The sequence below is a fragment of the Condylura cristata genome, unplaced genomic scaffold (assembly GCF_000260355.1).
Source record: "Condylura cristata isolate star-nosed mole 26May11 unplaced genomic scaffold, ConCri1.0 scaffold00045, whole genome shotgun sequence".
Taxonomy (NCBI): Eukaryota; Metazoa; Chordata; class Mammalia; order Eulipotyphla; family Talpidae; genus Condylura; species Condylura cristata.
Window position 1 is genome coordinate 991,669 of NW_004567146.1, and position 26,132 is coordinate 1,017,800.

The following is a 26,132-nucleotide window of genomic DNA, read 5'->3' on the forward strand; positions in this document are numbered from 1 at the left end:
AGCAGGACTCCCAGGTCCTCTCTGGGGAGCCCGTAGACCTGCCTGTCCAGGAGCGCGATAAAGCCTTCCCCTCTCTTGCTTCTGTCTCCTTGCCTTATTCTATCCGCGGGAGCTTACAAGGGGTTATATAAAGTTGCCACTGGTAGGAACTACAGGGGGAGGAATCAATCAGCAGTTAAATTGTTCTGTCAACAAATGCTTCCTGAACACAGATCAAGCTCTGTTCTAGCTAATGGGGAAGAAGCAAAGGAACAAGGAGGAAGGCAAGGCAATCCTGGCTCTTGTGGAGTTTGTGTTCTCCTGGGGTTCCAGTGTGACACTTTTATCTAAGCTCCTACTGTACCCTAGGCTCAGAGGAAGATGGGGAGAGGGATGGGGCACAAAGATGTAAGTGATATTGTCTGGCCCTTCAAAAAGTCTATGACTGAGTGGAAATCCAAATATATATACAATTATATATGCTACAAAACAAAAGGTGTCATCACTTCAGAAATATTAATTCACCCTTATTGACTATTGAGCGTTTATGTTTTGTATCAGTTGTACGTAGTAACAGATGTGGCTCTTGCCTTCAAGGCCCTTCTAGTATAGTAGGAGCAAAAGACATAAAAAAACCTCACAAAGAAATATACAATCATTCAGTACATGAAGTGCTGTGATAAAAGACAAAATAACAGGAGTTTTGAGAGTATTTGATTTGGGAAGTTTTCCCTAAGGAAGTTGGGAATGTTAAGAGAACACAGAAAAAGAAAGATCAGGTTAATTTGGACTGGTTTTCTAGAGCGAAAGGTATTTGAATCAGCCTTGGACAATGTGAAAGTTTCCTCCTGCAGAGATGAAAGGGAGAACCATTCCCCACAGAGGGAAAAGCATCAGACATTACTATAGGCCATGAGATGTAGTACAAAATGGTTGAAAGCAAGAGAAAATAGGACATCAAGAAGGAAGACCAGGAAAAGGTGTTGTGTGGAACAGTGAAGAGATGAATTGATGCATGAATATGGGGATTTAGACTTGTTTTTTAAGCTTGTGAGTTTCGAAACCCAACAACAGGCAGATCAACTGAATTAGAATCTCAAAGGGAATTGGCAGTTTGAAGGTTGGGGGAGGGGATGAAGATTAGCCATTGCATGAAGTTGCCACCAGAGGGTACCGTAAGAGAAGGTCTAAGTGAGACATGACTGAGCATTTCCTTGTGCCAGCCATATTTTTAAGAATTTCGTCAGGTAATTATGATGGTTATTCACCCAAACTTTAGGGACCCCTTTTTCAAACAGTGGAGAGCCATCAGTTGCTTTGAGCAGTATAGAATTTTGATCAGTCCTGTATTTGATACAAATTTATGCTCTGAAGACAGCAAACGAATGGAAGATTACAGCCAGGGAGGTTTGTTTGTACACTATTACGACGCAACAGAAGAGACATGAGTAGCTTTGAACTATAGCAGCCGTTACAGAAAAATGAGACGATTTTGTGAGAATCTTCAGAAGAAGAACCAACAGGATTTGTTGGCTAATTGGATTAGGAGAGGATGGGAAAAAGATGAAAGTCTTGGGCCTGGGTGATTGAGAGCACAATACTTTGACAGTGTGATGCCATGGCCATGGCTGGAAATGAGGACTCTAGAGGAAGAACACCTTTGTCCAGGGGACTGAATGGAGTGTGGTTTTTGAAACCCAATGATTGGTATGACCTAATGGGGCTAATACCAGGGCTCTGAGCTACCAAGCTAGGTCCTATGTTCTTAATCTAAACATCCTTTCTTAATATATTTATTAACTTTTTAAAATATTTATTTATTTATTTATGAATACAGGAACTGGCAAGAACTGGGATACAAGCCAGAGGAGGAGGCTGGGGTAGCAATGAGAGGATTCACCACAGAGCAGGGAGCAGAACAGCCAGATTAACAAAGCACACTGTTGAGAGAAACAGCAGGTGAGACAGGAGAGGTCTGCCATACCAAATGTGTTAGCTCCCTGGCCGGCAGGGGGCAGGGGATGGAACTCATGCTTCAGTGGCTGGCAATAGCTTGTTAGTGCTTTCTTTAACCCCTATGCCACCAGGGTGGCCCCCTTTCTGAAATTTCTTTTTTTAATTTATTTATGTATACAGAACTGGGGTGCAGGCCTGAGGTGAGAGGGGGTGAAAGGGTTCACCAGAGACAGAGTGGAGAGCAAAACAGGAAGATGGATGAAGTACACTGCTGAGGGGAGCAGTGGGCAAGACAGAAGATTGCAGGCCATGTGGGTCATCTCCCTGGATCAAGCTCATGCTGAAGTGGGGCTTGCAGTGTTGCGCCACTAGGGAGGGCCCCCTTTTCTGAAAATCTTAATTGTAATATCTAGGAAGTTATTTTCTGCTCTTTGCATCATCCATGTTTGTTATCTATTGCTTTCATGCTGGAGCTTTCCTCAAATGTCCAGTGATCCTTATTAGGGGAATCCAGGTACTCTGGATATAGAGAAAGATCTATAGTGTTTATGTCTAAGGTCCTCATATTCGTCAGGGTTACCTCCAGAGAATCAGAAATCATATGGAGATATACATATTGTGACAAAGTGGTTCCTATGACTGTGAAGAACATCAAGTCCCAACATCTGCCATCTACAAGCTGGAATCCTGTGATTCAGGCCAGTCCCCAAGACCTGAGAACCAGAGAAGCCAATGTTTTAAATGCTTACTGAGGACTAGAGAAGAAGAGTTGAAATGTCTAAACTCAGACAGATAAAAAGAAAAAAGGGGCAAATTCCTCCCTCTTATACCTTCTGTACGATTCAGGCCCTCAGCAAATTGAACAAAACCCTACTCACCCTACTCAATTTACTTTTCTGACTCCACAATTCAAAGGCTAATCTTTTTTATTTTTAAAAAATAATATGTTTATTTTTTACATCATTTTGTGTGCATTTTTTCATCTCAGTTGTCTTTTTTTAAGGATTTATTATTTATGTATACAAGAACTGGGGTACAAGCCAGAGGTGCAGGGGGTAAGAGGATTTACCAGAGACAAAGTAGGGAGCAGAACAGGCAGATCAACTGAAATACACTGCTGAGGGGAGCAGCAGGAAGGTCAGGAAAGGTCTATTGTGCCATGTGGGTCACCTCCCTGGCTGGGAATTGAACTCTTGCTGCAGTGGCTGCAGAAAGCTTCATAGTGCTGCTCTTTAATCCGTTGCCCCACCAGGGAGGGCCCCTCAAAGGCATTATCTGGAAACAACCTCATTGACACCTTTGTCTAAAAGTAATGTGAAATCTTGGCATCCTGTGCTCAATAAAATTGATATGTAAAATTATCACACTTCTTGAGGTCTTTGAAGGCCGATGGCCTTTACTCACTATTATACTCCCATTAGCTAACACAATAAACAGTAAATATTTGTTAAGTATGTGAAAGAAATAAAAAGGGTACACCCAGGTATATGCAATCTAATTTCTATTAGAATTTCTTTATGAGTCTGATAAATTGTGATAAAATGAAAATTTCTTAAAAGACTACCTCCTGAAGTAGTAGATTTTTGTATTCTACATCAATGATCTCCATTCTATAGCCTGGCAAAAATTTTAAGTGATAGATCCATGAATTTTCAAATAACCAGATTTTGTTTCCCAATTTTGCTACATATTTCTAGTAGAGGAGATAATAGTTACTTATGATTTGGTGAGAAAACAGCAAAAAGAAATCTCTATATTTTTAAAATATTTTTTATTTACTTATATTTAAAATCTTTATTTTTAAAGTTTGGTCTTAAGAACAATTAAAGGCATAATTATCACCAAATTAACCACTCTAGTTGCTGGCATTCCATACCTAGAAGATTCCCCATTGCAAGGCATAGAATGGGCTTGCTTTGTAAAATTCTCTGCTAGAATTTAAAATTTAGATTTTCAACAACTGACAATAAATGGTTAAAATGTATCATAAAAATATACTTCTCACTTTCCTACCCACCTGTGCCATGCAGGTGCTTCTTTCCACCTACCCTTTCCCTCTGCAGAGCAGCAGCCTACCTGCCTGCAACCTGTACCATGCAGCGACCTTTCTGTACTGACCTCCCTCAGGGGAGGCTGCTCTCTTAAGGCCACTCACCGGCAACTATGCAGGTCTCTGCAAACCTGTCCCTTCTGGGGCAGCTTTTCCTGTCTGCTTGTGCCAATGCAAGTGTCCTTTCCTGTCCCTTTTCTAATAAACTTGCTCCTCAAATATATTAAAAAGAAATATACTTCTACTCTCCAAAGTGATTCATGATGTGATGACTATTAAATAAATATGTATTTATTGAATTCTTTCTATATGCCAAGCACTGTTTTGGGAATTGGGAGATAATGGTGATGAAACAAAAAGTTTCGTTCGTTTGTCATTATATAAAATGTTAGATATATCTAAAATTAGGCAAGTTAATACAGTGCACTACTATCCACCTCTCAGCTTAAATATCAACTCATAGTCAACCTTCTTTCTTTGATAATTTACCTTTCTCCTACCCTATATATACATAGGGTATACATATATATATATATAGAGAGAGAGAGAGAGAGAGATTTGATATTTGGGGGGACTATTTTTGTTTCACTCATTTCTTTTTTTAGATTTAATTATTTATACATTCAAGAACTGGGGTACAGGCCAGAGGTGGAGGTGGGTGGGAGGAAGTGTGTAAGAGGATTCACCAGAGACAGAGTATAGAGCAGAACTAGGCAGATCTACTGAAATACACTGCTGAGGGGAGCAGTGGGCGAAACAGGAGAGCTCTACTGTGCCATGTGGTACCCTCCCTGAATGGAGATCAGAGATCAAACTCATGTTTCAGTGGCTGTGGATAGCTTCACAGTGCTGTGCTAAGTCCATTGCGACACCAGGAAAGGCCAAGTTTCGCTCATTTCTTTAAGACCACACCTTGCAATTTCCAGACATACCAAAATTTTTCTTTTTACAAAAGAAAAAACAGACTTGCTTTCAAATACATAACCAGTCTGCGTAGAAAGCGTTACTGATAACATTGTTGTAGAAGAATATCAACTTACTCTAGGGCACTTCAGTATTCCTGAGCAGCAAAGATGTTTTCTCTTTTTCTCCCACTGGGATTTCTCAGGTGCAAGTCACTGCCCTGCTCTTTGACATATTTTCCAGGTAGAAGATATGGAGCTTGAAAGTCATGCCAACAGTTAGAATAGTTCATTCCCCATACCCCACCAGAGTCAAAGGCTAGTGGCCACATTCTTCTTTTAAAGAAGGTAAAGGAGAAAATAAAACTCCTAATCCAAGCTTCTTCTATATTATTTTGAAGCAAATCTCAGATGTGAAATTATTTCATCCATAAATTTGTTGACATATATGTATATGTATGTGTGTGTCTATATATATGAATTATTACTACTATTTAACCACAACCATAATACCATTACCCCACTCAAAAACCAAAAAAAAAACAAAACATATATTAATCTGGAGTTTACATTCTAATAGGATAGATAAACAAGGACAAATACAACATGATAGAAGTGGCAATAAATAAGGTCAGGTGGCTGGCCCACTGGGTGGTCAGAGAAATCCTCCATGAGGAGGTGACATTTGCTGAGGGGACTGAATAGCACGAGGGAGCAAGACTTGTAATGGTCTGGAAGAATGTTCTTGATGGAGGCTCCAGCTAATATGAAGGTCTGACACAGCTCTGTGTTCAATGAACAAACAGCAAAGCTTGTGAGTCTGAGAGGACTTATGGAAGGAAGAGCAGAAGGAGATGATTTTGGAATGGGCTATGATAAAGACAACTTCCGGTTTTATTTCTAATTAAGTATGGTGGGCAGCCATTGGAGCTGAAGTGTGACATAAACTGAATTTTTTTTTAGAGATGTATTTATTTATGCGTACAGAACTGGGGTATAGACAGAGGTACAGGGGCAGTGAGAAGATTCACCAGAGACAGAGTGAGGAGCAGAATAGGCACACTGATGAAGTACACTGCTGAGGGGAGCAGTGGGCAAGACAGGAGAGGTCTGCTGGGCCATGTGTGTCAGCAATCTGGCCAGGGATAAAAATTGTGCTTAAGCGGCTGCAGCCAGCTTCTTAGTGCTTGCTTTAACCTGTTGTGCCACCAGGGAGGGCCCATGACCTGATTTTTTATTATTAAGGGTCATTCCAGCTACTGTGTAGGAGGACATAGTAAAACAACAATTGTGGAAACTGGAAGATCAATTAGAAGGCTATTGAAATAGTTCAGATGAGACCTGATAATGAGTTGGTGATGAATTAGAGTGAGATTGTAAGAAGTGATTCATTTCTAGATACAGTTACAGCTAATGGAATTGACTGACAAACCAAATGTAGGGTATGTGAGAAAAAGTAAATCAAGGTTGACTCCAAAATATTTGCCCTGATCAACTAGAGCCATTTACTAAAGTAAGAAATACCAAAAGAAGAGCAGGTTTGGAGGGCACATGTGTACTGGAGAGATTAAGTTAGAGATGCCTCTTAAATATCCAGAGACATCAAGTAGACCGTTGGATAATTAAGTAGCTCTAGATTTCATGGGAACATAGACCTAGATCTGTAAGAGAAATATCAGTGTATAAGGACCTCTCTAGTGGTGCAATGGTTTAACACGCAGCACCGTGGAGCTCTCCACAGCCACTGGGGCACGAATTCAATCCTCAGCCAGGGAGGTGACCCACATGGCACAGCAGACCTCTCCTGTCTCACCTGCTGCTCCCCTCAGCAGTGTATTTCAGCCAATCTGCCTGTTCTTTTCCCCACTTTTTCTGGTGAATGCTCTTAACTCCCACACCTGTGACCTATACCACAGTTCTTGTATGCATAAATAAATAAATCTTTAAAAAAGAAATTTCAGTGTATAGATGCTACTGAAAGTCAGCAGACTAGATGAGGTCTCCCAAGTGATAAGAAAGGGCAGAAAATAGGAAAAATTGAGAAGACAAAAGGATTGAAAAAGCTAGTGGGACAAGAAAAGTCAGAATGGCTGCCAGGAGCTTTGTTGTTGTAAGAGCAGTAAAAGCAAGATGAGAAAAGACGGCTGCATTGGAGCATGTAGTAGCTGTTGGTAATCTTGACAAGTATGGACTTGGCAGGGTGATGAGCATGAAGACTTAAGTGTCATGATGCAAGCATGAGTGAAGGTGAAGAAGTGAAAACAGGGGCAAAGGCATTGGGAATATAAGGTCCAGGGAAGATTTGTTAGTTGGTTTTTTTTTTTTAAGATTTATTTATTTTGGGGTACAGGTCAGAGATGCAGCAAGGAGGGGGTTAGAGACTTCACCAGAGACAGAGTGGGGAAGAGAACAACAAATATACAGGTGAGGGGAGCAGGGGGAGAGACAGGAGATGTCTGCTGTGCCATGTGGATCACGTCCCCGGACCCCGAGAATGAACTGGCGAAGCACTGAAGTGACTACAGCTAGCTTCACAATGCTGTGTTTTAACTCATTTCACCACCAGGGAGGGCCCTTGGTATTTTTTCAGTGAGAGCTACTGCGGCACGTTTGTATGCTGATAGAAATAGAAAGTGAATTACTGACTGTGCAGGAGAGAATTAATTGCAGGAGCAAAGTCCCCAAGAGGGCAAGATAGAACAGAGAAGCCAGGGCACACGTGAGAGAGATACAGGGAAACACATCAGCACATCTATTTTTAAAGGGAGATAAGACAGAATGTCAGGAAAGCTAAAGGCAGATCAACAAAACTAGTGGTTGGAAGATGTGGAAATTTTCTTCTGCTGATTTCTATTTTCTTCATGAAAGAGTAGGAAAAAATGTCAACAAGAAGTGAGTATTGGGGGAATGGCATTGGTGTGCAGAGAAAAGAAAGTAAGTGTAAGAGTCAGTTGAGGTAATAGTGATTGTAGGGGGATTGCTGGCAGTGTTAAGGGTCTGCTCGAGCTGTATTCTATATGAAATCATCAACATTAGAGCTTGATTGGGTTTTTCTCTTTCTCAATGCAGACTCTCTGGACCGTGAGGGCTAACAGTAGTCAGTATATCAATCCATTAGTTATTATATAATTTATTATTCATTAATGTACTTTACCATTTAGTCACTCATCCATTCGATCATATTTATTGGGTGCCAGACACCAAGTACTGGAGTTACAACAGTGACCAAAATAGACATCAGACCTCAGGGAACATATTTCTACGACATGGAAATACATGAGCCCTCATCACTGGTGGCTATAAATCCTTATTGAAAGCCAGTTAGGAAGTGAGAGTTTCCATATTTAAGCCTTCAGAACTGGAGTCACCTAAGTCCTTAGAAACAAGACTACCATGACAGGTTGGGCCTGGCCAAGGGGCTAAGGACATGCAACCTGCCTCAGGGAATGCATCTGTTTCTCCCACTAGTGCTGGGTTGATGCCATGGAATCCAGCCAGGTGCAGAAGAAAGAAGTGTAGTCTGCCGGAATTTTTGTCTCTAGTGTCAGAGCAAGGACTCATCATGAGCTTCGGAAAAGCTCATGAATTAATGGCCATTTTAACAAAATAGGATCTGCTCCATCCAAATTCAAAGGACTACATAAATCTTAGAAGATACACCTTCTTTTGAACTTTGGATATGTTCAAGAAGCAAATAGGGTATACACTACAAAGGAGGAAGCCAAATCTTGTTTCATCTTCCTTTCTTCCTAACCTGTTTTGTCCCTTTTCTCCCTCATTTCCTTCCTCCTTGATCATTAATTTTCATCTGCTTTAGATTTGTAACAGAATAAAGGTTCTTAGAACCACTACCCCAGGAAGTCATTATTTAATTGCAGGTAGTAGTCACTGGACTCCAGGAAGAAGGCTGACTTTAATTAAAATCAAGGTTTGCTCTGACTCTCTCGGCATCTGGGTGTGAGAAGAGTGGAATGGGGGCGTGGACAATGAGTTCCCTCAGGGAAGAGATTTGGGTCCTCAGATTTCACAACTCAGTTACAAAGGAAAAAAATCCAGAAAAAATTCAAGAATGGAGTGAATGAACTTTGTTCTCTCTTCCTTTGCCTTAACAGATAGTGCTTACCCAGTGTTTCAAGAAGGGATTGTTGGAACATGACTGTGGTTTTCTTTAACTATCATGCAAAGAGCATGTCCCCATGCCATATCTGTTGTTATACAGTAGATGTCAGCCTCCCACAACCTTTCTCTTCCTAAATCCAAATTCATAGCAAAATTATACTTTAAAGGATCAATTTCTTCCCATCTTAAGCATGCAAAACAATTAGTCACTCAACTTAATATGGTACATATACATGTTGATTCTCAGTGAAGCATTCCCAAGGCTGAAATAATGCTATACAGCATTAAAAAAATTTTTTTACTTCAAAAAAAAAATTAAGCATAACAATAGTCAACCAGACACTGGAAACAGAGTTGTACTAAAGGACAGGGTCAAACTTTGTTGTACTGAAAGAATAGGCAAGCCAAGGACATTAGGAAGTGGGTGACAGATGTTGGGGGAAGCGCACAAGTCCTGTGAGTCCCACAGAGCTGATGTTGAGTGCTGGCACAAAGGGAGATCTAGAAAAAGGTATCAACTTGACCCTGATCAAATGTCATCTGTTTTTTTCAAGTGAAAGAAGTTGAGACATCAGCAAGTAACTGTGGTATCCTGGAAAAATTTCCCTGCATAATCCATTGATATCATTGCTTGTCCATGAAGAGATGACCTGTCTTTGCTTTGACCCTAAGTAAAACACTTCTTTGAACCTCAGCTTCTAGATTTTTCTTAAAGATTTAATTTATTTGTGCATACAAGAACTGGGATATTGGCCAGAGGAACAGAAGCTGGTGGTGAGAGGATTCACCAGAAACAGAGTGGATAACAGAACAGGCAGGTCTACTGAGATATACTGCTGAGGGGAGCAGCTGGCAAGACAGGAGAGGTCTGCTGTGCCATGTGGGCCACTTCCCTGGCCAGGGAGTGAACTCATCCTGCAATGGCTTCAGCTAGTGTCAAAATGTTGCACTTTAACCCACTGTGCCACCAGGGAGGACCCCAAGAATGAAGAAGAATTTGATGTTCAAAATTTAGTAAATCATTTAATCATCTCTCTATATTTGTCTCAACATATTACACCGAGACTTTTCTTTCTCTCCAGAGTTCAATGTTAGTCACCTAGAACTTTGACATAGGTTTTATTTTACAAAAAGACACCAACCTAAAGAAAGCCATGTCATATGGATAAATACTCCTTCCAAAAATGGAAAGAGTCCTTTCCTAGACCTTATGTTGTATACCTAGTAGATAGTCATCATCCACTTGTAAATTCCAAGTGCTAATGAAATTGAAATAATTATCTTCAACAACTCTTTCCAGTTTGCTATTCCAAGAATATATTTATTATATTCTATTCCAAGAATATACTTACGACCCTCTTCCCCCAAAGCTACTTGTTTATAAGTTAAAATGCCTAAGACTTACCATATCGTGGTCTGTTTGTACTGGTTTTGGGAAGATGCCTCAAATTCATCACATTCTTGTTTTATGTCACATTGAATCTATATACTTTAAATTAGAAATATGAACATCAATGAAAGAATCATGTTTAAAAAGCAGAGAGATTATGTTATAGCTTGATGCTGAAGTTTGAGCAGAGGTCTGTAATCATGTTATTTAAAAATAAATCCATCAAACTTTCCCTCAGTGCTTTCTAACTTTGTCAGGAAAGGCCAGAGGCAATTCCAATTAATTTTTTATCTCCCATGACTCATGCCCTCCCCAGGAGTTTTACCCTATGTGTTTTTTATTTCCTGCTTTTCTGTCCCCTACCCCCCTTTTATTTCTTGCTGAGGCTTTCAATTTGTTGTATCTTGAACTGACAAAAGAAGGGCTTGAACTCCCAACCTTTGAAACATCCTAGTACGTAGTTGCTGAGTGATCCAGACTACTGACTGGACTTTATCCCATTTGGAAATGCCTTTGCCACAATGGCTCACCCCCAAAGCCCCCGTCTCCCCTTCTATGGTATTAAGTATTTATTTTACTTAAAATCCAAAATCTTTGGAAGATTTTTTGCAAAAGTGAAATCCAATTTCTGTAACTAGTGGTCAGTTGAGAAACTTATCTTTTGATTCACTTTTTTAAATTTTTATTTTTTAAAAGATTTATTATTTTTTTTTTATGCATACAAGCTCTGGGGTATAGACCAGAGGTGGGGTGGGAGGACCGAGAGGATTCACCAGAGACAGAGTGGGAAGCAAAACAGGCCTAAGGACTGAAATACACTGCTGAGGGGAACGGGCAGGGAGACAGGAGAGGTCTGCAGTGCCTTGTGGGTCAGCTCCCGGGAGGGGGATGGAACTCCTGCTGCGGGGGCTGGGATCGCTTCATAGTGCTGAGACTTAACCCTTGTGCCACCAGGGAGCCCCATTAGGTTCACTTTAAAATCAAATAACTTTACACAATATACTTAATTCAGATTTAAAATAACTTAATTTTTAAAATTATAATGATCTCATAATGCATCTAGTGTTTTAAGCACTTTACAATTGTAATTAGGCAACATTGCTCTCACCCCTGAGGTAGTTTTTGCCTGAAATCTTCAGGGAAGCAAAGAATATCAATATGCTAATAAATTAGTCATTTCTTAACATCTTGGAAATGCCAGTAACTCCCATCCCGACCTCATCTGCCTTTCAGATAATTTACAGATGCAAAAACTATCAGAAGCTGTGAATTAGAGCTGTGACGAGCGAGTCCACCATTTCTTCCTGGTAATATTGTTTCCATCCTGCTCTTCCCGCCTCACCCAATGGTACCAAATGAATCTTTTCCCCGTAATTCTTAGTTGTCCCCTCTCCCCGCTCACCGTGGATTTCCACCTATGCGGAGAAACTTAAAGATGATATCCCTACGGCCCTCTCTCCTTTATGCTCAAATGATCCCGGCATAAATATTTTAAATCATTCGCTAGTGTCTTTCGGGTGGCGTTCAAGTGTCTGCGCAACCGGTCCGTTCATTATAAAGCGCACAAACGCTGTATGACCTGAATGAACTCTCTCGGAACAGCTAACACGGATGGATTTTATTTCCACTTCTTACCAGGAGAAAGAGAGGCGACTCCAACAAGAGATATTTGGATCCATCTCTCGGCGATCTTGGGGGACTGCTAGTACTTAAACTGAAGAGAAGGGTGGAGAAAGACGAGGATTTAGGGGAGCAGAGGTGGTGGGGCGGAGCCAGCTCCGCACATAAAAGCCCTCGCTCGAGTGCCGGAGTCACTCTCCCGTAACCAAGAGAGATGGAGCAGTCTGTGCCGTAAGGACGGAGGTGACAAGCAGGAAAACAAGGGCAGCGGACTAGCGAGAAAGAAGTGTCTGGCAAAAGCAGACGGCAGAAGACCTGGAGGGCAAACGGAACCCACAGCAGGTGGAGACAAGATCTAGAACAAACCGGTCCGGTCCACAGTTGTTTTTCTGGAAGAGAAGAAAGTGCAGGGGTATTGCCTTTACCCCCTTCCGTTTATGAAGACTACTTTTATCCTCTTCAGAAGAGAAAAGGCTAAGGGAAAGTCAAGGCACTCTGTTTACTTAGAAGCGCCGAGGGAACCCAGATACTCCCAGAAGCCTCTGAAATAACCCACAGCCTGGTATACGTTGCAGATCCACCCTGGTTTCTGAGGATCCACATCCCTTTCGGGAGCATTCCAGCCGGAGTAGCTGGTACAGTTCTATTTTTATATTTAAATATCTGTGTCTCTCCCCCCCCCACCCCCTCTAACACTTTCCTTGTTTGTAAGCACAAGTGACAAGAAAGTGTCAATCCGGAGTAGGAATATTTTTAGTTTTCTCTTTTAGCTGCCATTATCTTTTTTTTTTTAAGAGGTTAGGAGTGGTCCTTATTTCAGAAAAGAGCATCTTAATTGGAGAGGCTCTCCCTCTAAATAGATTTATACCCATACCCATTTAGAAAGAGCTACCTTTTTCAGAGGTTGGCATCCTACTCAGAAAGATGGAAGAAGGAGCCAGGCAGCGGAACAGCACGGCAAAGGGCCACCCAGGTGGGAGCGAGGCGGCCGCCAGCCCCGAGACTGGTTCCGGAGGGGGCGGAGTAGCCCTGAAGAAAGAGATTGGATTGGTCAGTGCGTGCGGTATCATCGTAGGTGAGTCCAACTCCTTTCCCCAGACCTCACTCCCCCTCTCCAGTGGCCCTCTTGTCGACCTTTTAGCTTTGTAATGTACTCGTGTCCCTTTTCACTCCCTTAAAAATCCAGTCATGTGTGTGTAACAGCACGCACTGGTCATGTTTGAGCGGTGGAGGAAGGGTGTATGTATGTCAAACGTCTCTTCCTCCAACCCAGGCTGAGCAGTTCTGAAAAGAGCAAATAAGGTTACACGGATGTCAATGGTCAGCGATGCCTGGGAGCTTGTGGAAAATCCGGATCTCCGGCTCCACACTGGGAGGTTGGGATTCGGTAGGCTTGAGGTGGGGCTAGAAAGTGAATTTTCTTTTTTTATTTATGCATACAGAACTGGGGTACAAGCCAGAGGTACAGGGGCGGTGAGAGGCTTCACCAGAGACAGAGTGGGGAGCAGAACAGCCAGATCAACGAAGTACACTGTTGAGGGGAGCAGCGAGCTGGTCAGGAGAGGTCTGCTGCACCATGCGGGTCCCCTCCGGGGCGGGGCCGGGACCCAAACTCACACTGAAGCGGCTGCGGCCTGCTTGCATTGCTGAGTCCTAACCCATTGCACCACCAGAGAGGGCCCTAGAGAGTGAATGTTTAAGAAGCTTTTCTGCAGCCATCTCCTCAGCTGGCTTTTAAGCACATTCAGTATTTTGCTGTTGTTTTGATATATGAAACTTTTCTGTGGGCCTAGGTGAAGTGTAGTGATAACAGCTACACTAGTAATAACGCTCTGCCTTTCTGTAGCTGTCCATCTGTTGCAGCACTTTCACTCTGTGAAGTAGACAACAGGGTTGTAGTCCCATTTCCCAGATGAGGGAATAAGTTGTGGAGGAAAAAGAGACAGACTGTGCCTGTCTGCACCTGTATAGTCTGCGGTTTCTCTAGTCGCCTAGTGGAGTTGACCCATCTCTGTCCATATATCCACAGAGACCCTGTGAGGTTCTTGCAGGGAACTGGGAATAGCTAGACTATGGGGCCAAGGAGGAACAGACAGGTAAAATGTGTACGTGGTGAAGACTTGGATGGTAAACTTCTCTGGGGATGCGAGGGCATCATTCCAACCCCCCTAACTGCACTCTTATGGGCAGGGGCCCCAGAGAGACCCTGGAGATGGAAGGGCAATGGCTCATGACGGTCCTCACTTCAGGGTTAAAGTATCAGGCTGCATATTTTTCTGTGTCATCTCTCCATAGCTCCTTTTGAGAGTTTATTGTCCTGGTGCCCATGAACCGGTTTCTCTGGATGGTCGACCCTGTGGACCATGTGGTGGAACAGAGACATTTGGCACCCAAGCAACAGTGAGAGACACTGGAGTACAGCATTCAGATAATCCCCTTCACCTCTACACCCTGATTTGAGCGATCTCGTTATCTCCACTCTGTTTTCAAAATGAAAAGCCACTTGATCTAATTCTCTGACTCAGGGAGGTTTTCCAAGCATCCACAGTTATAAGAAAGGTAATGTTATAAAAAAAAAAAATTGAGTCATGATCTGAATGTCACTACCTTTACTTTGCCTCTCTTTCATTTCAGCTACTCTAAAAAATGAGATCAGCAAAGTACTCAATATGTATAGCACATGCCAATTTAAGGTCTATAAATAGCACAGAGCCTGTTATCTCCTTCACAGGTTTGACTGATAGGATTAAGCATTTTCCTCCCTTTGGGGAGCTTCTGATTCATACACAGATGTGCACACCCACATGCACACGAGCCCAGTCAAACCTCCCTCCTGCTTGGCCTCGCTCATCCATCTCTTTATATACTCAGGTATTCGAGAACAGAGGGTATGTTCCTATACATTCAGGTTGTCTTATCTCTATCTTTATCATTTTTTTTTCTAAGACTATGAGTGTTCAGGTGTAAGAAGTACAGTTTCAGTTGGGTGGCTGTTACTACTAATTTGTCTCAACCTTGTAGATGTCACTTCAATGACAGTCCCGATGTAATCATGGCATTACAGTTACAAGAATAATGTCAGGGTTGTACAGAGAAAAGAGATCTTAGTCTGTGATTTCAAAGAAATCAGGATATTTTCCTAGAGTGTGAGAATCCGTGTGGAGTTAATAGGCAGTATTCTCCTTGCCTGTAAACCAAGATGAGATGCAAAGGTTCCCTCTAGGATGATTGTGAGGCCAGCCCTTTTGCTTTCCCACCCCTGTGGCTGTTGCCTACACATGTGCTCAGCCTGTCCTCTTCCAGAGGGACTTTTGAGCAGATGATAGTGATTCAAGCTTTTTCAAAACCAAATGCAAAAATAGAAATGGCATTTTCTACACGGGATTCAGTGAGCTGGTGTTCAAAGTCAACATGAAGGGAGAGAGACTTAGAAGGCAGAAAGAGAAAGGAAATTTCCTAAGTGGATCAGGTGAATGTGGTATGGGAAAGTAGACATTGCCCCAAATCTATCTAATAGCCAGTTGACTTAGAGAGATATACTTCACATAAAGCTCATAAACTTTTATTCACAATCATCATTTACGATTTAAAGTAGGAATAACAGAATGGCAGTCATTACAGGAATGCTAACTATGAGCTAATGGAAGGTTGGTACCCTAGCATCTCTTAGAGTCTGATTGGAGAGATGAGATTCATGCACATAAACAGAGGACATTGAAAATTAATTTTCATTCATTCATTATTTGGTTCATTAATTAATTAATGATTTGGTTCACCTGTCTAGGAACTGAAAAGAGCAAAATGAAGTGAATGATGGGAAACACAAAAAGCTCTCACTGAAAACTACATTAAAAACATCTTGAAGGATGGGGGTGGGAATGGAGTAGAGAAGAGGATTCCAGGAAATGCTGTCATTATAAACACAATTAAACTGTTACTTCCTTGAGCAAAATAAGGACTCTTGCACCTTTCTGAATCTCTCATGCTCAGCAGAGACACAATTATTCAAATGACAGCTGAATTTAATTGGCAAAGATCTGAACATGTAGTTTATAAGAAGCATTTAGCTGCACCACCAGGAAGGGACCTCTTTTTAAATTTTTTTTTTTAAAGATTTATTTATTTGTGCATACAGAACTGGGGTACAGGCCAGAGGCTCAGGGGCAGTGAGAGGCTTCACCAGAGACAGAGTGGGGAACAGAACAGACAGATCAACGAAGTACACTGCTGAGGGGAGCAGCGGGCGGGCAGGAGAGGTCTGCCACGCCATGTGGTCACCTCCGGGGCAGGCGGGAATCGAACTCAGGCTGAAGCGGCTTTAGATTCTCAGTGCTGTGCTTTAACCCGCTGTGCCACCAGGGAGGGCCCTCTTTTTAATTTTTTAACTTTACTTTTGCCCCAATCTAATCAGGCTAGAGGTTTCCTCTTGGCAACAGATGAATTTGGCAGTTTTTGCATAAATATGTGCCCCCCAAAAAAGGCTGAAGAACGTCTGGGGGAGCAGCAAATTCATTGATTAGTGTTACCAAAGCTACTGTTAAAGGTTGTTGTTATTAAAAACTTACTATATGGCCCCTCCCTGGTGGCACAGCGGGTTAAAGCAGAACACTAAGAAGCTTAAGCCGGTTCTACATGAGTTCCATCCCCACCTGCCCCGGAGGTGAGCCATTTGGAGGTGATCCACATGGCTCTGCAGACCTTTCCTGACCCGCCGCTGCTCCCCTCAGCAGTGTACCTCATTGATCTGCCTGTTCTGCTCCCCACTCTGTCTCTGGTGAATCCTCTCACCCTCCGCATTTCTGGCCTATACCCCAGTTCCGTGTGAATAAATAAATAAGTCTTAAAAAAAAAAACTTACTATATGCCAGACCCTTGTCCAATTGCCTAACGCCCACTATCTTTTTATCCCTTACAATAATCCAGTGTGGTAGATACTCAGTATCTTATCCTTCAGATAAGGAAATAGAACTCAAGAGGGACAAGCAACTTGTTGAAGGTCACACAGCCAAAAATGCAATGACACCGGATTCAAGCATAGAACTTACCTGAATCCTGAGTCAAACTTTTAAGCATTTTTATTTTTTTGTCCTAAAAGGGATGATTTCCTTTGGGCCCCGGGCAGAGGTCCTCATTTGTTTTTAAAGATGAAACAATCAGTGCTGTGTTCCCAGTGAGGAAGTGTCTCGCTGTAAAGGAGAACTGGGAGCAGTCAGCTGGGAGTAGAAAAAGGGACGCTTCTTGGTGCAATTGCAAAAGGCTGCGGAAAGGCTGAGGTTCATTTGTTCAGTTTCTGCAGGATCCGGCCAGCAGGAACCACACTCCTGCTAAGCCCCACGTGTGCATCCTCCTCCTGCAGACTGGCATTCTCCCCAGCCGGGATGGCGCTGCTCACCACGTGCCTGGTTGTTTAGGTTCTTTGTACTGGTACCAGTACCAGTTGTGGATGTAGGCACACACCCAGAATCTAGATTTGAAGATGCCAGAATGACTGCAACCCTAAGGGAAAACTGTCTACAATAGGTCAGAACTTTTGGTTTTCAGCAAGGGTGTATTTATGGGGAAATTTGGTATATATTTGCTGCCCAGCAACACTGGATGAAGGTCTGGCTCCTAGAGCACTCTTTCCCAACTAGGAAAAAAAAAATTAAAAAGTTCTTATGCTATGAACTATATATATATATATAATTTAATCTTGATAATTACCCTGTGGAAAGAGCTATTATGACTATATTTTAAACCTGGGGAAACTGAGTCACAGAGTTGGTAGGTAGTTTGCCCAGGGTCACATGTCTGATTGATTACTGAAATGGTCTGATTCCTTAGCCAAGCTTCTAGCTATCTTCCACTTCTAAATAGCAACCACAAGAGGAGAGACAGGTGGGTGTGTATTGTGTGGTTGGGAAGTGAACCCTGGAGGACAATCACCCTGAGATTAGGGTGCAGAAAGGCCATGGATGTCTGATATTGAAAACATGGAGGAACGACTTTTTTAAAAGGATATTTTTCAATAAAGAGAGAAAGAGAGAGTATGGCTGTTGGCCTAACAATGTTGAAACAGCACTGGGCTGTGGAAAAATTTTAGATCCAAAAGATATTCAGACCCATGTGAAAATCTACACCATTTTATTTTAGACCCTAATGTGACAGCATAACTTCGAATGCCCCCCAAATGTCTATTTGATGCTAACCCTAGGGAGAGAGTGTGAAAACTGCTTCATGAATCTGTATTACAATCTTTATTTTTTATCATGGGGGGATCAGGCATTGTGTCACTCAAGATAAAAGCAAGTTCAAAACTCTCATTGTTCTCAGAGAAAACTCAGACAGAAGCCAGCTAGGAAACTTGTCAAAACAAACACATCTCAGTGAATAAAGAAAGGCTGTACCCAGCAATGTAGTAATAATAGTAATAATAATAATAATTACAACAACAATAATTAGCAGTCGTGGTAGTGACCATTTTTACTAAGTACTGGGGAGCACCAAATACCTAATCAGCACTTTATGAATGTTCTCATCTAATCCCATGAAATAAGCACCCTTGTAGAAGGGAGGGTTCAGATGAATAAATAACTGGGCAGTGGCTGAGCCAAGCTTCCCGCACAGGTCACTGAAGTCTGGGCTTCACAGTGCTCCTCTTCGCTTGAGCTGATGGCCCCTGGGAGCCTGTTGCTTTCTTCCTGCTGTAACCAGGAAGAAACCCAGTAACCCAGGAGCTCAAGGGGCAATCTGGTTGAGCTTGTTACTGGTACGCCTCCAATTTGTTCTCACAACAGAATTATACAGAGTTATGAATGACTAACCGGAAATGCTTAGGGTTGGCAAAAGAAAATAGGAACCCAGCAGGTAAAAACTGTGCCCAAGAAACAGAATCAAAAAACGGCCAGTTTTATTTAGCAAAGCAACCACAAAAACAAACTAGACCCAGATCAAATGACCACCTCAGAGAGGCCAGCATTTTATACACACGCACGTATGTATGTATAGAAAAGTCAGGAAAGTGATAAGGATGCATATATGTGATACGGTTATATGTGTGTATGTGGGTTTGTGTGTGTTCAACTTCTCTGAGTGGCATGGTCACAGGGGCACACTGCTTGGGACTTTTCAAGCTGCCCATTTACCCAGGTTTTCTGCTTTCCTCTGAGGGTTAATCTGGCAGCACACTTTCTGAAAAGAAATGCCTCAAGAATTTCTGTTGTTGATCTTGCTGTTTTGTTGTTATTGTTTGGAATGGGGGGGTGTCAAAAAAACAGGCATGAGCAAATAATCCCCACAATATATTCTGAGCTACTAAAAACAGCAGTCATTCAGGAACTCAAGGGGCTAGGAACTGTTTTGCCCCAATTTTTATCTCCTGCCTGAGAATTCAGAGCTAGAAGGACCTTGTCTTTTTCCCTTCCCAGAATATGCCCATAGGTGTCCCCACCCCACTCCCAATTACCTTCCCCATGGACATGTGGAATTGGCAGACTTAGGCTGCCATTTGGGACTGGGTGGGGTTGCTGGTCATAGAATCAGGGTGATTCCATATTGTGACATCCAACATTCACTGAGAACACTTGCTCAACCCTGAGCTGAACACTGGTAAATTTTACTTCTAAGAAGTAAAATTATCCCTCTAGTCTATTTGAAGCTGTTTTATTTATAGAATGAATGAAGTTTGAGCTGAAAAGCTTTATCGATCACATCTCATTCTTTTCACAGTCACAAGTCTTCCTGTCCGTTTGCTCCCAGCTTTAAATATCCTCAGCATTAGCAGTGACGTCACTTCTGGGGAGAGAGTTTAGCAATATGACTGAAAGTGTTCTGGGCAACCTCGCCCTGAGCTGCACATTCTAATGGCAGATGACCCAGAGGGAGTACTGTTGCTGCAGAATTACTAATGTATTTGTTTAATCTATATATAGATTTTAAAGGGACCTGTTTGCCTCAGAAATGTACAATTTTTTAAGTGTATTTTTAAAAAAGATTTATTTATTTATGCATACAAGAACTGGGGTGTAGGCCAGAGATACAGCATGTGAGAGGATTCACCAGAGACAGAGTGGAGAGCAGAACAAGCAGGTCAACTGAGATACACTGCTGAGGGGAGCAGTGGGCAAGACAGGAGAGGTCCGCTGAGCCATGTGGGTCAGCTCCCTGGCCAGGGATCTAACTGGTGCTGCAGTGACTGCTGATAGCTTCATAGTGCTATGTATTAACCCCTTGCACCATGAGGGAGGCCCCAGAAATGCACAAATACTTTTAGCTTCTTTAGATTACAATTTCGCATAAGGCGTTTAGTAAGAAGCTGAGAGCCAGGTCATGTTGCCTTAGGGATGAGACATTGGTCAAGTAGCCCTGGTGCTGGAAATGGAGAAGCCATCAGTGAGAAAGCAGACAGGAAGGGCTTTGGAGTTAGTCTTGTTTGCAAACTGCTCCCCTGTTTACAACTTGGCTGTAAAATGGAAGTTTCTTATGGAGTATAAAAATCAAGCTGGTGGCCCTCCCTGGTGGCACAATGGGTTCAAGCATAGCATTGTGAGGCTCGCTTCAGCTTGAGTTCCATCCCTGGCTAGGGAGGTATGCAGACCTCTCCTGACCTGCCGCTCTGCCTCTGGTGAATCATCTTACTGCTCCTGCATGTCTGGCCTGTGTCCTAGTTCTGCATGCATAAATAAATAAATCTTTAAAATATAAGGTCAAGATAGTATCCTATGTTATATTTCAATAAATAATAGCTTATTTCTCTCCTTGAGCTCATCCTCCATCACCTTCACTTCCTTTCCCATCCCAGTCCATACACACAACACACACACACACGCACTGATGCTGGTTCAGAAATTTAGGTTGGATCGGTTTTGGTGATAACAAGACCGACCAGACCAAGTCAGACCTGCTTATCAACCAGCAAGTGCTTTTCCTTTTTGTCTCTGTTGATCTGGGTGTACTTATTCATCAGCATCTGTCTCGTGCTTCCCCTCTTTTTCTGAACAGCCCACACAACGTGACCTTTTCCATCCCTGATATGTTGCTGGCAATAGCACTCTTGCAGTTTCTCTTGCTTGGTGTCAGCTCTGTGTCCACATTTCTATGTCTTAACTTCTCCACACAATTCCTTGAAATCAGGGACTGAAACTTACTAGCTTTCACAGACCCACATATTCAGCCTGGTACTTGGAATGTGCTTTGAAAGTATTTGTTAAATACTAGCAGTCCAAATCAAATAATCCATTACAGATCTGTTTCTCAGCAATATGATTAAACTTAACATTGTGGTAAATTTAGTATTATGTATTTTTTGCCACACTCATACACACACACACACACACACACACACAACTCTAGGTTCTTTAAATTGAGCTATTCTGAACAATGAATTTTTGTGTTTGCCTTGCTTAAAAAAAAAAAAGTTCCTAAATCATTCCAAGTTCCAATGTGAAAGGGGCTTGAAGACAGAGCGTTGTTTCTCAACCCTGCCACTAGTGCTTTTGGGGTCGGATTTTCTTTGTGGTGGGAAGCTGTCCTGAGCCTTCTAGGCTAGTTATCAGCATTCCTGGTCTCAACTCACTAGATGCCAGTAGCACCCCCACTTGTGACAACCAAGTATCCCCTGGCATTGACAGCTATCCCCTGGGGTGGAGAAACGGTGGACAAAACTGCCCATGGATGAGAGCCTCTGAGGTAGCCAGAGCCTCACACTAAGGGTTCCTGGTTTTGCAACCAGACAGAGAGACGCTGGAGGCCAGATGTGAATGCTTAATGGGAATATTTGAGGGCTCAGCACTCTTAGCCCCTCAGGCCTAGATGCTTGTCTTTCAGTGACTGGTGGGTGGTGGTTGGCTCCATCTATTTCATTAAAAGTCCGTGTGTGAACAAGTGCTCCCCAATTACCTTTTAAAGCAAGCATGTACAGAGTGGGTGCTCAATAAATACTTGAGATGTAATTACCTGCTGGCCGCCCACCCGTGGCATCTAAAAATTATACCTAGACAAGCAGACAAATGACTCAGAGAATGCTTCATGGTCCTGGCTCTGCAGTGCTATTTTGGAGCCAAACCTCTAAAGCAAACCCGTTGGATTCTTCTAGGGCTGATTTTTACCCTCACTGCCTAAATCGCTAGCATATCATAGATTATAAAGTGCTCCCATACTTGGGTGAGCTCTTTGATCCTACAACCCCATGAGGTTGGCAGGGCCGGAGCATTCAGCAGATGAAAAAGGCACACTCGGAACACTTCAGCTCACACAGCTTGTGAGTGGCTAAACGAGGCCCCCCGTGGCTCCGCCCACTCTATCTAGTGCCCTTCTTGCTTTTCACTAAGCAATCCCTAACATACGGCCCCGTTCACATCTCCCTTCCTCCCGTGATGGCGACTCCACGGGGGCACATGTCCCAGTGCAGTCCTGCTGGCACCCTGCGGTAGATGTCTTCTCAATGTACAGAGGAAGTGTTAATTCTGGAAGCTCACATGGTGAGCTTCCTGGCCTGCTGTGAGGATACCAGACCCTGCTTTTACACTGTTTCCCTGTCCTGAAAACCCCGAAATCCACCCAGTCAGTTTGTGGAACAAGAACAAGGTTTACCGTGGCTTTCTCCCCCATCACAGACCTGTACAGAAGCTCTGTGGCCAAGGGGGATCTCTGAATTGGCATGAGTTAGTACAGAAAGCCAAACCCTCTCTGCTGGGCACTAGAAGTCTGTAATTCCATGCCCTGGGAAATTCTTTAATGGCTACAGCATTCTAGTGTGGACAGGCCTGGAGGTGAGTAAGGCCTTAATAGGAGTTCCATAGGTATTGGTCCACAGTGGGGAAAGTTAGTGGTTATTTATGGCAAATGTGGATTTTCTCAGTTCCAGCAATTTTTCCAGTGAAGACTTGCCCACTGATATAAGTTGGCCCCCGTTTTTAATGGAGTGGTTTATATGGCTTTTCTTTGATAGAACAAGCCAAGCTGGGCCTCGATATCCAGGCATGCTAAGACCCATTTCGCACTACAGCAGATGTATATAATAAGGTGATTATTTTATTAATTGGGGTGGATGAAAGGGAGGACTAAAACTCTGGCCTCGAGTATCTGTTGGTTATACCAGATCAATGGGCAGCTCATTCTTGAATGAAGAGTCAAACAATGGAGAGAAAATATCCCCACCATTATCAACCTGCATCTCTCCCAGAAAGGTTCATATTCAAGGTAGAAAAGCCCTTTCCTAGTTCTCCATTTCCAAAGTCACTCCAGAAAGACCTTAGTTGGACTTTATCCAAGATTAAAGCCCTATAGTCAAAGTGTATGTTGAGCAATTTCAAGAGGAGAGGCAGCATGGATTAAGGAGTAAAACCTAGGCCAGGAGTCCAAGGACTTGGCCTTTCATCCACGCCTTGGCCACCTATTAGTATGTGACTTTACCTCTCTGAACCTCAGTCTCCACAAAGATAAGTAGCAATGATAGTACCTATCCTGGGCACCTAAGCACATAGTTAAGAGAGTCCAGTAAGGTAATGGTTGTGACCATTTTGCAAATCACTGTGGAAAGTGATTGAAATAGAAGGAATCAGATCTGTTTCAGTTCTTTAATAAGCATCTTCTGTGAACCATTTTCATTGCCCACCAAGTGGAAGATGCAGAGTGACTATTTGCAGGAGAAAGCTTGAAGCTGTCACAAAATAAGAGTAATAATACCTCCCTCATTTTCCCCATTTGGAAAATGGGAATAATTGTTGCCCTACTTTCTTCTCCCCATAAGCTGGAGAAGGTAATAATAGCCAGTCTATTCTCCCCAGTAGTGAAATAAGTGGATTGTTTTACTCAGACAACAATGTATAGCCTGAACACATTCATAGCATTGGAAGTAACAGGCATATTAAATTTCTTATGGAGTTAAGTCCAGCATCATTCATTTGATAAACATTGTGCACTGTCTTCCAGGAGACACTATAGGGTGAGCAGGAGACACTTCCTGCTCTCCGGGAGCTTACAGTCTAGTGGGGAAAATCAATATTAACTGAAGGATCACACTAGAGATTGCATATGGTGGGCATTGCATGTATCCTCCACATTCTTTTAACTCCACAACATAGCTCTGCTTTGCAGTGTCATTTCTTCTCCAGAGGAGGCTGCTGCTATGGTAGAGGAATGTTATCTGATTCTAAGTCATGGCTTCCTAAAATCAGGGAGAAGCATTCCTCTTTTACCTGTTATCTGGTGATCGGCTTTCATTGGCACAACTCAACTTCTTTTTAGATTTTTAAAAAAGGTTTATATTTACAGAACTGGGGTACAGGCCAGAGGTACGGGGGTGAGAAGATTCTCCAGAGACAGAGTGGGGAGCAGAACAGGCAGATGTACTGAAATACATTGCCAAGGGGACCAGTGGGCAGGTCAGGAGAGGTCTGCCGCACCATGTGGGTCACCCCCCTGGTTGGGGATTCAAACTGGTGGCTGCGATAGCTTCATAGTGCTATGCTTTGACCTGTTGTGCCACCAGGGAGGATCCTTTTTTTAGGTATTGTTTTTGTAATTGAGATTGTTGGGGGGAGGACCCAATTTTTATAACGAGAGTGCTCCATCCCAATGCCAACCTATGACGAGCTTCAACATCGCTCTGGCAGCTCCGTGGAAGGATGTGTGAACCAAGAATAAGTGGAGGCGAGAAGTAGTCAGACCCCACAAAGGCTGTTCAGATGGCACCCCACCTTCGAGTGGTTTCCACCTTCTGGTGGCTCCTTGAAAGGGCAAGGATGGAGAAAAGCAGAACTGAAGAGGTCCCTGTCGTGCTGTTTGTTTTCCAAGAACCCTCTGTGGCATATTAACACTCTTCATTCCTGAGAAGATGGGATCTTTCCAATAACATCTGCCTCCATTTCCACCCTTTCCACAGTTGTTCCTGGCTTTGAGAAACACCTAGCTGTTTTCCCCTCCCCCTCCTTCCAGCACCTTAAAGGCCAAAGTCAAGCCCTGTTTTTCTTATGTCTTGTTTTTCTAACCCCTTGAGCTCGGTTTATAGCCCTAATTGCATTGCTCTCCTCAGCAGCTGGTTTGAAATGCCCTGTAGATCATTTTTCTGATTAATTCCTGCTAGGCCAGGGACTTACTATCACCATTCAACACTGTTATCACTGTCTTTCGTTCTCTCAGAACTTGGTGTCTTCCAGGTGTTTAAATTGGCAGGGGAAGAGTCACTTGACAGGGTCACCATGCCCTGAGGTATTTGGTCTCTACTAACTCAACATTCATGCAAAGCACTGTGGAAACTCAGTGGAGAGAGGAAGCCTGAAAGATCCCTCTGTTGCTAATGCAGGGTTTTAAATAAATAGCCAAAAAAGGAAATGCCTTTAAGAATCCATGACACCCAAATCACTTTTTTCTGTTTAACAAATTTGAATACAAAGGACCTATTTATTTATGCATACAAGAACTGGGGTGTAGGCTAGAGGTGCAGGGGGTGAGAGGTTTCACCAGAGACAGAGTGGGGAGCAGAACAGGCAGATGTACTAAAATACACTGCTGAGGGGAGCAGCAGTGAGACAGGAGAGGTCTGCTGTGCCATGTGGGTCAGCTCCTAGGCAGGGGATCAAACTCATGGCTACAGTGGCTGCAGCTAGCTTCATAGTGTTGCTTTAACCCCTTGCACCACCAGGGAGGGCCCACCATTCTTTTAGTTTCACAGCCCTTTCTTTGGTCCAGGTGATCAGCACTAAGCAAAGGAAAGTGTGTTTGAGACAGCAATGTACTTCCTTTCTATTTGAGTCCAGCTGTGGTCCCTTGCCCTCTGGTTCTGTACTTCAGACTTATTGCCTGTGACTGCTTATAAACCTGTCTGCCCCCTTCCCTTTCCCATTATTCATCTCGTGCTGCAAATTTTAAGTTTGAAAAGGGGCAATGAATTCTTTTCAGAGGAATAGAACCTTATGTTTTCAGACTGTGAATATTTTCTCTGTCCCTTTAATTAAAGTAACTGTATGCATGGCCTGGGATTAAAATTGAATTTTGGGTCCCTCCCCAGTGGTACAGTGGGTTAAAGCACAGCACTATGAAGCTGCTTGAACATGAGTTCAATCTCCTGCCAGGGAGCTGACCCACCTGGCGCAGCAGACCTCTCCGGTCTCGCCTGCTGCTCCCCTCAGCAGTGTAC

General features: G+C 43.0%; 2 protein-coding genes across 5 annotated transcripts in view; one reads left to right on the forward strand and one right to left on the reverse strand.

The window, feature by feature from the left end:
* Window positions 1–12,996, reverse strand: part of RNF212B (ring finger protein 212B) — a 41,837-nt gene extending 28,841 nt beyond the window's left edge. For 2 of the 3 annotated variants that reach the window (XM_012734083.1, XM_012734081.1), the window contains exon 1: window positions 12,909–12,996. The gene's annotated coding sequence lies outside the window, so the exon portion shown is untranslated. Of the gene's footprint in view, window positions 1–12,031; window positions 12,100–12,908 lie in introns of those variants that run through there. The other variant, XM_012734080.1, reaches the window with a different exon arrangement.
* The window catches only part of SLC7A8 (solute carrier family 7 (amino acid transporter light chain, L system), member 8), a 49,012-nt gene continuing 35,283 nt past the window's right edge, over window positions 12,404–26,132 (forward strand). The window contains exons 1-2 of one of the 2 annotated variants that reach the window (XM_012734077.1): window positions 12,404–12,651; window positions 12,918–13,091. In XM_012734077.1, the coding sequence (XP_012589531.1) occupies window positions 12,941–13,091 (151 nt within the window). In that variant the 5' untranslated portion in view covers window positions 12,404–12,651; window positions 12,918–12,940. The other variant, XM_004694640.2, reaches the window with a different exon arrangement.